We start from the raw sequence: 15,996 nt of genomic DNA, 5'->3' as shown, positions 1-15,996 counted from the left end.
TTAATATTTGAGTTAGTTTCACATTCTCCCTCTAACCTATCCAGTTTATCATTCGTTATTGATATTACCATACCATATTACCATGCTTTCCTCGACAGGAATTCTCACCGTCATGACACACACTAGTTTTATTAGATTTCATCTGACCCTAAACAGCTTGAGGCCCCACATTTATGTTCCCATTATCATCACACCACGCAGCAACAAGAGTAGCACAATTATTTGGTGTAATTTGACGTCGGTTTGTCAATCAAGGTTATGCGCATGCTGGAAATTCTGGGACTGACAATGAGGTTATAAAGCGTACTACACAGTTGTATGACTTTTTAACAAGTGAAGCATATCAAAGAAATCGAAGCAGCATTAAATATCTAATTGCTTAAAAATAGATACTGGAGTTGTGTTACTATACCTTGATTTTGATACAGATTTCCATTCAAAGATCAATGAAAACCAGACAAACTCACAAAACTGCAAACCACAGCTGTTATCTTCAATTACTGTAAAAGCATTCAGCAAGATGATTGCAGGCACAAAACCATGCCTTGATGAAAGATGGCGGAGGCCAGTGCGGATGATCACACTGCGCCGCTGCCTGGCTGCTGGGAGATGCGGCGATTCTGCCAGTATCCCGACATACTTTGAGAAATTGGTCGGTTCTGCAACTGGGCCTGTTGAGCAGTTGTTGGAAGTTTTGTTGTTTAAAGTTAATTTTAACTTTGTGTGGTGGGCGATGGCGGGGATTTTATTTGAGGATATTTTTGATGTGAAAGATATTGATCCGGAGGGTATAAAGTTTGACAGAGGTAAGGAAAAACGCCGAATTCTTGTCCATGCGCTTGTCCTGCTGCATCGTGTGCTTTATTGAATGGGGCCAGGTGGCTCAAATACAATTTCCACTCTGAAACCTTGGGTGGATGTCTGTCCTTAAAACAGTATTTTGTATTCCATCCAGTAGAGAATGTTTAGGCTTGACAGTCGCGCGTTTTCATGTCACTTGTGCAAGATTGGAAAGGGCTCAATTTCTCGGCAACGGTTAAAAGTGATTAGATTACATAGAACATAGAAGAGTGCGGCGCAGAACGGGCCCTTCGGCCCACAATGTTGTGCCGACATAGCTAATCCCTTCCACCTGCAGAAATCCCTTATCCTTCCATTTTCCTCTCATTCATGTGCCCATCTAAGCCCCTCTTAAAAGCCCCCAATGAATTTGCTTCCATCACCCTATCAGGCAATGCATTCCAGGCATCCACCACTCTCTGAGTAAAAAACATGCCCCTCACATCTGTTCTGAACCTATCCCCTCTCACCTTAAATGCATGCCCTCTCATAATGGATTGCTCAATAATGGGAAAAAGATATTGATTGTCCACCCTATCTATGCCCCTCATAATTTTATACACTTCCAACAGATCACCCCTCAGTCTCTGCCGCTCCAGAGAAAAGAGCCCAAGTTTGTCCAGCCTCTCCTGATAGCACATGCCCTCTAGTCCAGGCAGCATCCTAGTAAACATCCACTGCACCCTCTCCAAAGCCTCGACCTCCTTCCTGTAGTGAGGTGACCAGAATTGTATGCAATATCCTAAATGTGGCCTAACCAGAGTTCTATAGAGATGCATCATAACTTCTTGACTCCTTTACTCAATATCTTGATTAATGAAAGCCGCCTTTACCACCCTATCTTATCTGTGTAGCCGCTTTCAGTGAGCCATGGATTTGCACTCCAAAGTTTCTCTGCACTTCAGCACTATTAAGGGTCTTGCCCTTTAGAGTGTACTGCCTCTTGACATTAGTCCCACCAAGGTGCAACACCTCACATTATTCCAGGTTAAACTCCATCTGCCATTTCTCTGCCCACTTCTGCAACAGATCTATTATCACGCTGTATCTCTCGCCAGTCTTCTACACAATTCACAACTCCACCAATCTTGGTATCATCTGCAAACTTACTATCCCCCCCATCAACATACTCATCCAGGTCATTTATGTACATCACAAACAGCACAGTATGGGTCCCAATACAGATCCCTGCAGAACACCACCACTCGCAGGCTTCCAGCCCAAATAAGTCCCTTCAACCACTACTCTCTGTCTTCTGTGGGCAAGCCAGTTCTGGATCCACACAGCTGATTCTCCACTGACCCCATGCATTCGAACTTCCTTGATTAACCGATGATGTGGGACCTTGTCATTGCTGGTAATCCCGATCTCCATCCGAGGAGATGACTTCAAAACCCACTAAATCCTATGGAGTTTAAATTTAATTCATTAAATAACCTGAGGTTAACCAATGTATCATTAATAATCATGACCATAAAATATCAAATCATCTTAAAGGAATAGATTTTATTAAGAATGACTAAACACCATAAAATCTTAATGTCCTTCAGAGAACAGTGGAATATATGCAATTGGTCCAGTTAAGATTCTAGTCAGTAAATGATGGTGTGGAATTTGACAATGACAAAGGTGTTGAATGCCAGAATACATGGTTAAATTCTTGTATGTTGTAGATGGTCATTACTTGGTACTTAAGTGGCAAATAATATTCATGCACACATCAGTCGATGCTTGGATATTGTTAGGTCTTGCTGCATTGAGGCATGGACTGCTTCATTTTCTAAGGAATTATGAATAGAATTAAACATTGTGCAATTATTATTGAGCATCTCCACTCCCAACCCAATGATGGTAGGAAGTTGGGCCGAGGAAGCTGCCCTGAGGACCACCTGCAACAAGATCCTGGGGATGAACCGATTGATCTTCAACAACCATGACCCTCTTCTTTCATGATTGCTATTATTCCAGCTGGTAGAGAGATTTTCATTGCCATTAAATTCAGTTTTAGCAGGCTTTTTGATGCCCCACAGTCAAGTTCCATCTTGACATTTTGGGCAGTGACTCTCACCTCTTGCCTCTCAGAAGGGATTCATCTTTGTCCAGTTTTGGACCAAAACTGTAACATAGTTCAGACTTTATCAAAGCAGTGCATTGGTACCATTTATGGAATATTAGAAAATTTGTGATATAGAAAAAGGTAATTTGGCTCACTGTGCTAGTGCCAGTTTAAAAAAGAGTTTATTCTGCCTAATCCCATCTTCCTGCATTTGGTCGGATGCCCTGCGGGTCAGGGCTCTTCAGGAACAAATCCCAAGTATTTTTGGCTCCACTACTTTTCAGGCAGTGAATTCCAGATCCTTACCATCCTCTGGGTGAAAGAATTTTTCCTCATCTCCCTTCTTATCCTTATACGAATAAGGCTTTTAGTCCTCTGCTAAGAGAAATGTCCTTCATAGCTTTATACAGCTGAATTACATCTCTTCTTGGCCTTGTCTCTTCCAGCTTATCCAGTCCTTCATCGTAGCTATAATTTTCCAGTCCTGGCAATGTCCTTGTAGATCTCTTCACCCTCTCCAGTGCAGTCATATCCTTCCTGTGTAACCAGACCCATAAGCAGTGCACAAGGCACAGCCTAACTAGTGGCATAAACCCATTTATAGTAGAACCTCCTGCTCTTATATTCTGTGCTTTAGCTGCTAAGGGAAAGTATCCCATTGGTCTTTTCAATCATCCTATTGACTTGTCAAGACATCTTTGAGAATCTGTTGACATACACTCCCTCTGTTCTGTGTGTTCTCTCATCTATTGTGTATTCCTTTGCCTTGTTTGAGCTCTCCAAAGACATTATCTCAGTTGTCTGGATTGCATTCCATTTGCCACTTTCTGCCCAATTTACCAGGTCATCTAAAGCTTTCTGCAGCTAGTACTTTTCTTTTTACTGTCAACCACATAACCAATTTTTGTATCATGCCCCCACATTTAACTCTAAATCACTAAAATACATTACAAAAGACAAGGAATTGTGTACCTGGCCTTGTGGAACTTCGTTGATAACAGGCTCCCAGTTTCAAAATCCACTCGTAAACCAGTGTTATAATCATAGAGAGGTACAGAATAGAAACAAACCCTTCAGCTCACTGAGTCAGTGCCAATCATCAACCATCCATTTACACTAATCCTACATTAATTCCAAATTTTTATTCTCCTTACACTCTCATCAATTCTCCCCAGATTCTACCACTTTCCTACACACAAGGGGCAATTCACAATGGCAACATTATCAATCTATCAACCTGCATGTCTCTGAGACGTGGGAGGAAACTCGACCAGCTGGAGGAAACCCATATGGTCAATGGGAGAATGTGCAACTACACAAAGGTCAGGATTGAACCCAGGTCTTTGGTGCTGTGAGGCAGCAGCTCTACTAGCTACACCATTATACCACCCATGGAGCCAATTTTGGATCCCATGTACCACATTCCCTTGGAGCCCATGGACTTTTATTGACCAACCTGCAATGTAAAATCAATGTGGACTGCATCAAGCCCTGTCCTCATTGACTCCTCTTGTTACCAGCTCAAATGTAGCTACCTTTAAGCATAGCTAGAATCCTTTTCTATCTATCTTCAAATTTTTCGTTTCTCTGGATTTCAAATTTTTTCACTAACTTTTTACCTTCCATTTCTGACTTTGTTTTTCTTTTCAATCTGTGCTTAATTTCCCATCTGCCTGCTAAGCTCGATTAAATCTACCCAAAATTACTACCAGACTTCCCCACAAAGATATTGGTCCCAGCCGTGTTGAGGTGCAGTCCATCTGGCCTGTACAGGTGCCACCTTTCCCATTTCTGGTCCCAGTTCTCCAGGAATCTGACACGCCCCCTCCTCACCAGCATTGCATTCATCTGCATTATCCTCCTATTTCTAAATTCACTGGCATGTGGTACTGGGAGAAACCTAGAAATTACTACCTTTTGTGATCCTGCTCACCCCAACTCTTTTTAAAAAAAAATCAAAATCTGTAGGACCTCAACTCTTTTGTCATTGGGACCCATATGGACAACATCTTTTCCCCTGTAAAATGCCCTGCAACTCTTTAGTGATAGTCTGCGTCTGGCACTAGCGAAGCAACATGCCATTTTAAAATTCCACTGATGACTGCAGTAGGACTGCTGCAGGGCCTCACCCCGAAGGTCAACCATCCCTTTGCATCCACAGATGCTGCCTGATCCACTAAGCTTCTCCAGCAGTTTGTTTTTTGATTCTTCAAGAATCCTATGAGCTGTAATTAAATAGAATCAACAGCCTAGGAGCAGGTCCTTTGTCCTAACCAGCCAGTAACTCCTGTAACTACCATTGTGCTAATATAAGGATGCATCAAAAGGTCAAATGTGGGAAGGATTGCTGATGAGTGTGCAGTGTTCAGATAATAAAACTGTCTCTTCCCACATAAAGCAAGACAGCATTCAGGCTGGGTCTGCATATAACTTTGTGCCACACAAATGCCAAGGAGTATCCTTCTCTAAGATGAGAGAATCTAACTATTTCCCCTTAATGTTCAATGGCATCACCATTACAAAATCCCTGATCAATCTCCAAAGGATCGCTAATGAGCAATTGGACCAGTTATATAAATATTGTGACTGCAACAGTATGCCTAAGGCTGAGTATTCTCTTGCAAATGTCTCAAATGATTCCATTAAGCCTCGCCATTGCCTACAAGGCACAGGTTGGGAATGATTTAGAATACACATCACTTGATTGTATAATTGGGCTGCAAAACACTCAGGTTTGTCATCCAGGAAAAAGTGGGGCTTGAATGGCATCCATTATCTTACAAAATTGTTCCCTCTAACACAGGCACACTGTGCGCCATGTATACTCTTGCAGCAATAAGGTTTCTTCACTCGATTCTCCCAAACCAGTAAACTGTCATCTAGAACGATATTTACAGAAGGTACTTGGGAATCTCACTATGTACAAGTTCCCCATCAAGTTGCATGTTATCCTGCTATGGAATAACTTGCTATACTTCATTGCATGATCAAAATCTTGGAATTTTGTGCCTAATCACACAGCTGGCATATAGAACATAGAACAGTACAGCACAGTACAGGTCCTGTGGCCCACGATGTTGTGCCGAACTATATAAACCTTATCTCCATTCAATCTATCCCCCTCTCTACTTCACCTCCCATAACCCTCTATTTTTCTTTTGTCCATGTACCTACCTAACAGTCTCTTAAATGACCCTTGTGGAAGGAGATTCATAACCAATTTCTCAATATAAATTAAGAATAGAGAATAAATGCTGGCCATTTTCATGGTACCTCTATCCCATGAATTAAAAAAATGAATGAAATAGATGACAGGCCACCTCTGTGCTACGTTTGGGGGGGGGTGGGGGGGCATGGTGGAGGTTTGTGTTCCTAGAAAATGGTCTGTAACATGGTTTTCTGTAAGAGAATGTATTTTATGACATATGGGTTAGGAGCTGTGGGCATGCTATGTTGGCACTGGAAAAGTGGCGACACTTGAGGGCTGCCCCCAGCACATTCTCAGTAATGCAAAAAGACGCATTTCACTGTGTTTCAATGTACATGTGACTAATAAATAAATATCTAATATCTCAAATCTTTGCATAGTGATTTGTGAATTCTGCAAGGGCAAATTTCCACTACCTGGTCAGCCATAACTCGGGTCATTCAAGCCCCACTGTATCGCATTGCTGTGCTTTTTACATTATTGAGATGTTAAGGGGATTGTGGGTTATGATGGGATGTGTTGTGGAAGTAAAAGATCAGTGGGATCATTGAGTGATGGGAGTAGCCATGAGGGGTCAAACAACTTATAGCTACTACTACTTATGGTCTAGTTTGCTTTGACTTTAATGCTTTGAAAAGAGAAACATAAATGGCCATTTTTAAATACAGGAGAATATATTAGTATGCAAAAAATATAAATATACTACCTAATTATATGCTGCTCATATGAATACTCAGAAGCTGAAAATGTATTTGATAATTGCAGTTGAAATCTGCTGTTAAATTAGTTTTCGACTTTAGACGACAGTGACAAATGAAAGAAATATTGTGGCATCTTTAGGCAGATAATAGGACTGTTGTTGTCTTTACAGTTTCTCGCCTACACTGTGAGAGTGAATCCTTTAAAATGGACCTGATACTTGATGTAAACATTCAGATTTATCCTGTTGAACTTGGTAAGACACTGACAATGCCATTTTTAATTTGGATAACTATAAGTTATATTTATTGTTATTTTAATAGTAACTATGAAGCCATAGTTGTGTGAGATACCATTAATGTTCATGCATTCCATCCAAATGCTGAACTACTGCAGTTCAAAATTATGCAGTTCAAAACTGTTTACTTCAAAATGACATGTGAAAGTGTTTCAGTTTATGAATTGAGTTCAGTTGAATGCAGCTACTAGGATCAAAATTTGATTATTAACAATGGAATATAATGAAAGGTTCCACATTTAACTGCATTGGATGTGGAATGGTTAATTTAATTGGATTCAAATTGTAGAGATGTTTTGTTTGACCAAATTAGTTTAATTTCTTACAACAATCAGTGTTCTCGATAGGTCAGCTGTCGGTTCCATATGAAACAAAGATGCATATCAATTCTGCATGGATTTGGTTTGGATTTGAAGTAGGGAATGTTAGTAACCTTACTGATCTAATTTTGTTGCTTTTGATTGGGTAAAATAATTGTAGACACTAATAAAGGAAAATGTGCTTTGAATTTGTTTTGTACATGGCTCTAGTTTGCACTAGGGAAGGACTTATGGAGAGTTAATTTTATTATGCTAATATACTGAAAGCTTTTTTCCCCCCCAGGTGACAAATTTCGTCTGGTAATAGCAAGTACTTTGTATGAAGATGGAACGCCAGATGATGGAGAATATAACCCCACAGATGACCGGCCATCTAGGTACTGAGGCAATCATAGAATCTTGCAGATCTGATGGAAGCTTTTCAGCATATTATGGTTACCTTTCTTATGCATATTTTTGGTTACCTTCCTACTGCTATTAAAATGGGTTTCTGTTTGCTTATACCTTTAAAACATTTCATGATTTGAACATCTTTATTAAATGTTCCCTTAACCTAATTTGTCGTCATAAATTTGTTCATTTATGACTTTGCCTCTACTATAAAGTTGGGATTAGGCTTGTTTGCTGACAATTCCACAGGATTCAGTTCATTCGTGATAATGAAGCAGTGCTTGCTGCTAGAGAGCAGCTCAACAACAACTTCTACTTGTATATCATCTTTTTAATATAAAAATATTCTAAAGTTCTTCACAGGAGTGTTATCAAACAAAAGTTGGTGCTGAGCTTCATGAAATAATAAGGTAGATGATTAAAAACTTGATCAAAGAGTTAAGTTTAGGTAATGTTCTAAAGGAGCAAAGGGAAATAGAAGCAGAGATGGTTATAGATGGAATTCGGGAAGTTGGGGCTTTGGCAGCCCGAGGTGCAGTCACTGATGACAGAATTGAATCTCAAAAGGTTGGGGATTGGAAGAGATTGTAAAGATGCAGAAGGTCGAAACTGTGAATTTTAAAGTTGTAGTGTTGCTTAACCAAGAATAAGTTGTCAACAAGTGCAGGGACTGATGTGACAGTGTCAGGTGATGTAATACGGTTTTAAATTAGCAGGCTTTATCATATGAATATGAGGAATAAAACTAAACTTGATGTCAAATATAACAGCAAAGTTGTGAAGAGTCTGTCAATTCCAGATAAATTCCAGGAAGAAAGATAAAGTTAGAGGTTAGAAAATGAGGCACAGAGACTACATGAGGGGAGGGGGAGAGAAAGAGACCCTGTCACCAGATAATATTGGGGGAGAGACCCTGTTAACCAGAGGGTACAGGGGGACCGAGAGCATCCACCCTATTAAGATCTGTTAGGATCTTGTACAATCTTTCTTCATTAGACAACCCGCCTATTCAAGGTACCAATCTAGTAATGTCCCTTTGAACTGCTTCCAACACTGTTAGAGTTGGGAAATATCGGAGAAAACCAGGCAAAATTGCATGCAAGTTACAAAACCACAAATATCAGCGCTTTTCACCAAGGGTTACTGATCTTTGGAACAAGTTGTAGGCAAATGCAGTGGGTGGATTATTTGCAAACATTCAAAAACAACCTGGATAAATTCCTAAAAGGCAAAGGTCACCATGCACAAAAGTTAGTATCATACTATGCTATGTGTCTCCTTGGTTTATGAAATGCATTTAATTACCTCGAGAGTTTGAGAGAAATTTTATGTTTTTGATACTGTCCCACCTAAACTGGCTTTTTTAAAAACCTCTCCCAAGATTTTCCTACCTTCTAGTTACTGCATTGAAGTAAATAGAGCTAAATTTCAGAAGTGAGTACAATGTAATACTTTACATATTTAACTACTAATCAAGGATGAACTTCTAACTAGCCATGTTTGTTGGAATATGTAAGATGATGGGTCACGATGTTGAATTGTACTGATATGGTCTCAGACAAGATTAAAGGAGCAATTGGGTCTTATCCTATCTGTCGTACTTTTATGTTTGCATGTTTAATCCATATAATTTTTAAACTGTGCTGAAAAACACATCTAATTGTGTTTATTGTGACCTGAAATTTCATGTTCCAGAACAGTTTACGAGATTGCATTATTCACATCACAAGTCCCCTTCTCTGCGGGAAAACAATTTTGAATATTTTCAGTGTTGTTTGGCTTTGTGCACATATGGAAGAGTGGTTGCTTTTTGAGGTGGTCTCTAAAGGATCTATGTGGGAATTAGTACTTGTAAAATGGAAGAGAGTGTCATCAGTCTCCCGAGACCCAGATCATTATTTTTTAGTTTGGTTTAACGTTTCTGGCAGTAAGAACATTGTAAAGCTAAATGAAACATAAAGTTACAGTAAAGGCCAATTTTTTTTTAAACTACTAACTCATCTGTTTCTTTCTTAAGTTGTCCAAACTCAACTACATTTTGGCAAATGCCATGACCAAGCATAACTGGCTAGCTTTTTAAGACTTAAATTAACTTATTAAAAATAACTTTGCCTTAAATAATTCTATGATCGATTTAAGTGGCAATTGTGATTAAAGTGCCTGAAAATTTGCTTTTCAAAGAAAATAAGAACTTTTAATCTGCATCAGTCCACCATCTGTGAATAACACAATTTTAAATGGCTTAAAATAATGCAAAATCATTTGCTAGATATATCAGATATAGATAGGTAGATATATAGTAGTCAGAACTTTTTAAAAATTACATACACAATTTTAAAAATATGTCTATTGCCATCATTGCGCCAAAGATATCTGCTTTATTTTTAGAGGTCCTTTCAGGCCTTCAAATGTGCACAGTAAGCGAAAGCGTGCAATGGTGATTAATTTATGCTTGGACGTGTCCAGTTTTTTTTTTTAACAACAAACACAAATGATCATTATGTTAAACATAATTTGGTGTTAAAATTCACTTTTTGCAGGAATTCCATTTATTTTGGGGAACTACCAAAAAATTGCATAACAGTTGAATTGCTGCCTCAAAGGTTCCAAATTTGACTTTATAAATGATTTTGAGATCTAAAATACCATCTTGCTATTCTTAAGGCTGCGTTCTCAAAGAACTTTGTTGCATGTTACTTTTGTGAAACTACTAACATTATTGGGAGATTGATTATTAAAACAATTGAGAATGTGAACTTGAATAAGATGAAAAGATGGCAATTCTGATTTGAAATTTGTATTTTTAATATTTAAGCTTTTTAATGGTACAGATATTGCAGAACGTATCCTAGAATGTACTTCTAATTATTCCATATCATTTAATTACCATATACTCTTTTGCTCAATTTTCCATGCAGATCAGTGCCATTCTTTTATGTTTGCTTCATCTTTATTTGTATGCTATTCTTTCCTGAATAGTTGTACAGTGGAAAATTCCACACTTGCATCTTGCTAAATCTCCATTATTCGTGTATGAGCTATGGTGATGAGTTTTGACCACAATTTTGACTTCAAAAATCTGATATAATCTAGTCCTATCCTTGTCCAATATTCATACATGTGGTTTCCTGCACCAATCTGCTTCCAAGAATAGTTACTATATGACAGTGAACAGTATGAGTCCTGGCTGGCTCTCTCATTTCTAATGACTACTACTATACTGGACGTGCATTGTAACTAATTGGATCTTAGTTAAAATAGTTCAGATACCAGCAATAAAGAAAACTTGGTTGTTGAGTGCCTTATGTGAATTGGAATATACAAAAAGTGCTGGAGGAACTCAGCAGGTCAGGCAGCATCTATCGAGAGAAATAAACAGTTGATGTTTCAGGCAGAGACCCTTCATCAGGACTCATGAGAACTGATGAAGGGTCTTGGCCCAAAACGGCGACTGCTTATTTCCTTTCATAGATGCTGCCTGACCTGCTGAGTGAGTGTTTTTGTGTATTGCTCCAGATTCCAGCATCTGCAGAATTTCTTGTGTCTCTTATGTGAATTAAGTGGTTGAGCCATTGAAAAATAATTAAAACACTTGGTTTCTATATTAAGAATATAAATTATTGCAGTATGTCTTCAATGCAAATAGTCTAGTCAGTAGGTAACATATTTTGCACAGAATATAGCTCAAGTTTTCCTGAATCCAAAAATGTAAAGAATCTATTTTTGTACTTTTCTAAATGTTATTACTTTCCTTTTTTTTATACATCTCACAGGGCAGACCAATTTGAATATGTTATGTATGGAAAAGTTTATCGAATAGAAGGAGATGAAAGCTCAACTGAAGCAGCCACCAGGCTGTGAGTACCAGAATGATATAAACTGCAGTATAATAGTTCTTGAAAATTTACATTTAATATAGTGGAATGTATTTCTTAAAGATAGATAATGTAAATGCTGTAGGAGATTTTTTTGTGTTGTCTACCCAAAGTTTATTAGCACCTGAACAGAATGCAAATTTTTTCTAAAGCTAGACTTTGTACTTTGCTGTTTTGGCGCAGATCTTTTTGGATCAGATTTCGAAGGAGTTCTGGGAGAAAGTATTTACCATCAGCAAAGTATATGATATTTCTGAGTAAACCATTGCAATGCAAAGGTAGTTGATGATGATGTAATGGAAAAATCTAGATAGATATTAGAAAAGACCTTGAAAATGGATGTGTCAACTGTGGTTATAGATTTTATGTTGTACATTTTATTAAATATTAAGATGTGGGCATTGCTGGCAATGTGGTTATTTTTTGCCAGTCCCCAATCCTCCTTGAGAACAAGGCCATAAGTCTCTGGACACCTGTAGCCTATGGACACTACTTTCCTGATAGGGAAGGTTCTTGAAAATGACTTGGAAAAACTCCAGATACAGAAGTGGGTAGCAACTTTAAAGCAGAGGTGATAGTGTTCCCATTCAGCTGCTATCTTTGCTTTTCTTGTTCACAGTAGCAACTGCATGTTTAGAATGTGATGCTGAGAGAAAGCCTTGACGAGTTGCTCTAATGAAATAGAAGTAAGAGTAGGCTATTTAGCCCTGCATGCTTGTTCCACCATTCAGTAACATGATGACTGATCTTTTGCATTGTTGCAGTTATGTCATAATCCTTGACTCCCTTAACGTCAAAAAATCTGTTGATTTCTGATTGAATATACTTAGCAAATGAGCCTCCATAGCCCTCTGGGGTCAAGAATTCCAGTTTCACTATCCTCTGGTAGAAAAAAAATTATTTTCATCCCTGTCCTGAATGGCCAATCCCTCATTTTGAGACCATGACACCCTAACGTAACGCTATTACAGCGCCAGCAACCTGGGTTCAATTCCGGCCGCTGTCTGTAAGGAGTTTGTACGTTCTCCCCGTGACTGCATGGGTTTCCTCTGGGTGCTCCGGTTTCCTCCCACATTCCAAAGACGTATGGGTTAGGACGTTGTGGGCATGCTATGTGGGCGCCAGAAGCATGGCGACACTTGCGGGCTGCCCCCAGAACACTCCACGCAAAAGATGTATTTCACTGTGTGTTTCGATGTACATGTGACTAATAAAGAAATCCTATCTTTGTATCTACCATTCAAACCCTGTAGGAAATTTTGCATGTTTCAATGAGGTCTTTTCTCATTTTAAATGAAAAGGGTTATAGACATGTTAAAAACCTGTCACCCCAGGATTTTCTGATAGATATACAGTATAAACCATTGAGTACTTAAGATGGTGGATTGAAAGAAAAGGTAATCAGGCAGATTACTTGTAGACTGAAGAATAAATTTTATTAAAACCATCCCTGATCCTGGTACATCAGCTTGTTAATATACTCTGTGAAATTAGGATTTATATATTGTTCAGAGATAGTGACAATATTTAGCAATTCTTCCATGATGCTATTTCTTTAGACCCAAAAATAGTAAATACTTTTCAAACAGCAGAAATAACTTCATGCCAGTGGCAAGTTGTAATGCTATCCACACACCAACATGGTAAATGCAAACTTAGCTTCTATGGATCCCTTGCCAATACGTGCTCTCAGTTTTGATGCTGTAAGGTGAGGACCTTGTGCATGTAAATGTCATCACTTTGCTGATGTAGGGGAATGGGAGTAGGGTGGAAAGAAGGGGACCAGAACAAAGCCTGTCTGAGAAATATTCATTTCAAACAAACCATTCAAAACAAACTAACCAAAAAATATTAATAAAATTTTAAGCACCAAAAGACATATTTTAGCAATTAGAAATATTTAACTCAACACACTTAATAAAATAAGTGTAAACAACCTAATACTTATTTCCAGTCTGTTGAAAGTTATTGTGATAACCTGCACAAGTCCAACCTAGTGGAAGGACGTACAGGCAGTCTGGAAAGACAAGTACATAGTCAGCAAATTCAGGACCTGTGGGTTCATAGGAGATTTCCTTGAAAATTCTCGCCCAGTATTTTCAATTTTACTTATTTGCTGAAAGTGTTACAAATATACTAAATGAATTTTCATTTCTTACAGGTCAGCTTATGTATCCTATGGAGGTCTACTTATGAGGCTTCAAGGTGATGCAAATAATTTGCATGGCTTTGAGGTGGATTCCAGAGTGTATCTGCTAATGAAGAAACTTGCATTCTAAGATGAAAGGACAAGAATGTAGAAATCTTAAATGTACTTAACTTATCAATGAAATCAAATTTGTTGATTTTAGTCAACAAATGATTTATCACACCAAATCTCTAAATGTCCTACATTTCCAGTTCTCCTTGTTTCAAAGGAGATGATGTAGGAAAGTAACTATTTAAAATTAATGAGTGGCCTTAATATTTCAAATAACAGCATTTTAAGTGGCCATTTCATGAAAAGTTATACATGTTTTGATGTGTACAAAATGGAATTCTTTTGTACAAAATGGAATTCTTTAAACAGCATCCAAATAAAAATGTTTCTTATTTCAAGAGTAACATAAAATGCTGTTTAATGCTATGACGCTGAGATTTAGGTTAACTGATCATGAAACTCTTTAATTAAAGTCCACATTTACAGATCATTCAAAACTAGCACAAAAGAACAAAAAGTAAGCAAAAGGGCTAATGGAATTCAAAAGTAATGAAATAAATTTAAAAAAAAAATTTTAAAAATTCAAAAGTTCTACATGGCCTTGGTCATTCTCCATCTGGAATATTGCATTTAGTATGGGTATGTGTGGGGGGGGCATCACCATGGCAACGAGATAACAACATGCTGTTGTTTGTTCGGAGAGTCAGAATCAGAGAAAGAGAGTGAGAGAGACACCCTGCCTGCTGGTCTCTGTATCGATGGATGAAAAACAATAACTGTGTCTGTCACTACAATCCATGTATGGATTTTTGGAATAATCCAGTGGAGTCCACTTTGTCGTTAACCTGTAGAAGGAAACAGGTATTTGTGTGGACGGCTTTTTGAATGCTTTTTGGGGTGGCAGATACTTCGGAACAAATGAATGAAGATCATCAGTGATTGAGGTGTCGTATGAGTCCCATCGTGGAACAGTTGGATTTCGTAATTACTCTCTGTTTTCTCTCTACATTTTCTCTTTAGTTGGTGGTTTTGCAGAAGCCTTTGCTCACGTTTCACCTTATGGCTTGCTGAACTCTGAGAATCATTCCTGAACTTGGAGTTTGGGAATTTGCCACACACACACTTCGAGTTTAGTTTTGGCGTTAATGTTTAATATCTAACTTTTTTACTTCTAACATTTTTACTTTTATTTTTCTTATTATCATAAGTAGTTATTAATAAAACAGTTTCTAACACTTATACATGACTCAGTGTGTTTCTTTTGTTGCTGGTACGTAACATTATAGAGGAATTATGACTTCAGAACACCTCAAAGTGCTTTACATCTAAATAAGTGCTTCTGAAATATAGCCACTGTTGTAACGTAATTTAAAACCTAGAGCAGGCAATTTGCTACTCCGAGATCCAACACAGAATAGTAAAATAAGACCTGATGTTGGTTGGGTTTTAAGTATTGGCCAAAATATTAAAAAGTTAAATTATGAGGCTGTGTTGCACTGGCATGACATTTAAAATATTAACTAGTGAACTAATGGAGGTATTTAAAATAATGGATTTGATGAGCTTAATCCAGAATGTGAAATTTAGATGTAAAATCAGAAAGCACTTTATCTCACGTACAAAATAATAGTGATCTGGAACCTGCCCCACTATGTACTGGATGATGGGTCAACTAAAAATTGGAAGAATAAAATCATTTGATTTTAAAGTAAGGGCATCACAGGATGTGAAACAAAGATAGGTACATGGATTAGAGGCACAGGTCTGGCATGATCTAATTGAGTGGAGGAACATACCTGTTTCAATGAAGGCATGTCTCAGTCCTATGGGGAAAAAATGTTTATCAATAGACTTGAAGCATGGATGAGGAAAAAAATGTCTTGTTTTTTTCCTCCCTTAACTCAAATTGAAATTCATCTTGCTACCTAATGTGTCGATATCATTCCCAAGCTCAGACATCACATCATGGTACAAAATAAAGCTTTTAGGTTTACCCAAAAAATGTGGCTTCTTTCAAATCTTTTAACAGTAGCAGCTGTGTCAGTTTTTCATTTTGCATACCAATATCATAATGCAAAGCAGTTGACTGCAGAAGAGAAACTCACTGTTG

At 38.0% G+C, this 15,996-nt stretch overlaps 1 protein-coding gene across 1 annotated transcript; it reads left to right on the top strand.

The window, feature by feature from the left end:
* The first annotated feature begins 614 nt into the window (after positions 1–614).
* On the top strand, positions 615–15,055 carry polr2h (RNA polymerase II, I and III subunit H). The gene is made up of 5 exons (XM_052018779.1): positions 615–806; positions 6,976–7,059; positions 7,705–7,798; positions 11,585–11,668; positions 13,848–15,055. The coding sequence occupies exons 1-5, from the start codon at positions 734–736 to the stop codon at positions 13,963–13,965; spliced, it is 453 nt and encodes a 150-aa protein (XP_051874739.1). The 5' UTR covers positions 615–733; the 3' UTR covers positions 13,966–15,055.
* Positions 15,056–15,996: the final 941 nt, after the last annotated feature.

The sequence above is a fragment of the Pristis pectinata genome, chromosome 6 (genome assembly GCF_009764475.1).
Source record: "Pristis pectinata isolate sPriPec2 chromosome 6, sPriPec2.1.pri, whole genome shotgun sequence".
Classification (NCBI taxonomy): domain Eukaryota; kingdom Metazoa; phylum Chordata; class Chondrichthyes; order Rhinopristiformes; family Pristidae; genus Pristis; species Pristis pectinata.
This window is presented reverse-complemented; position numbering and strand designations above follow the sequence as displayed.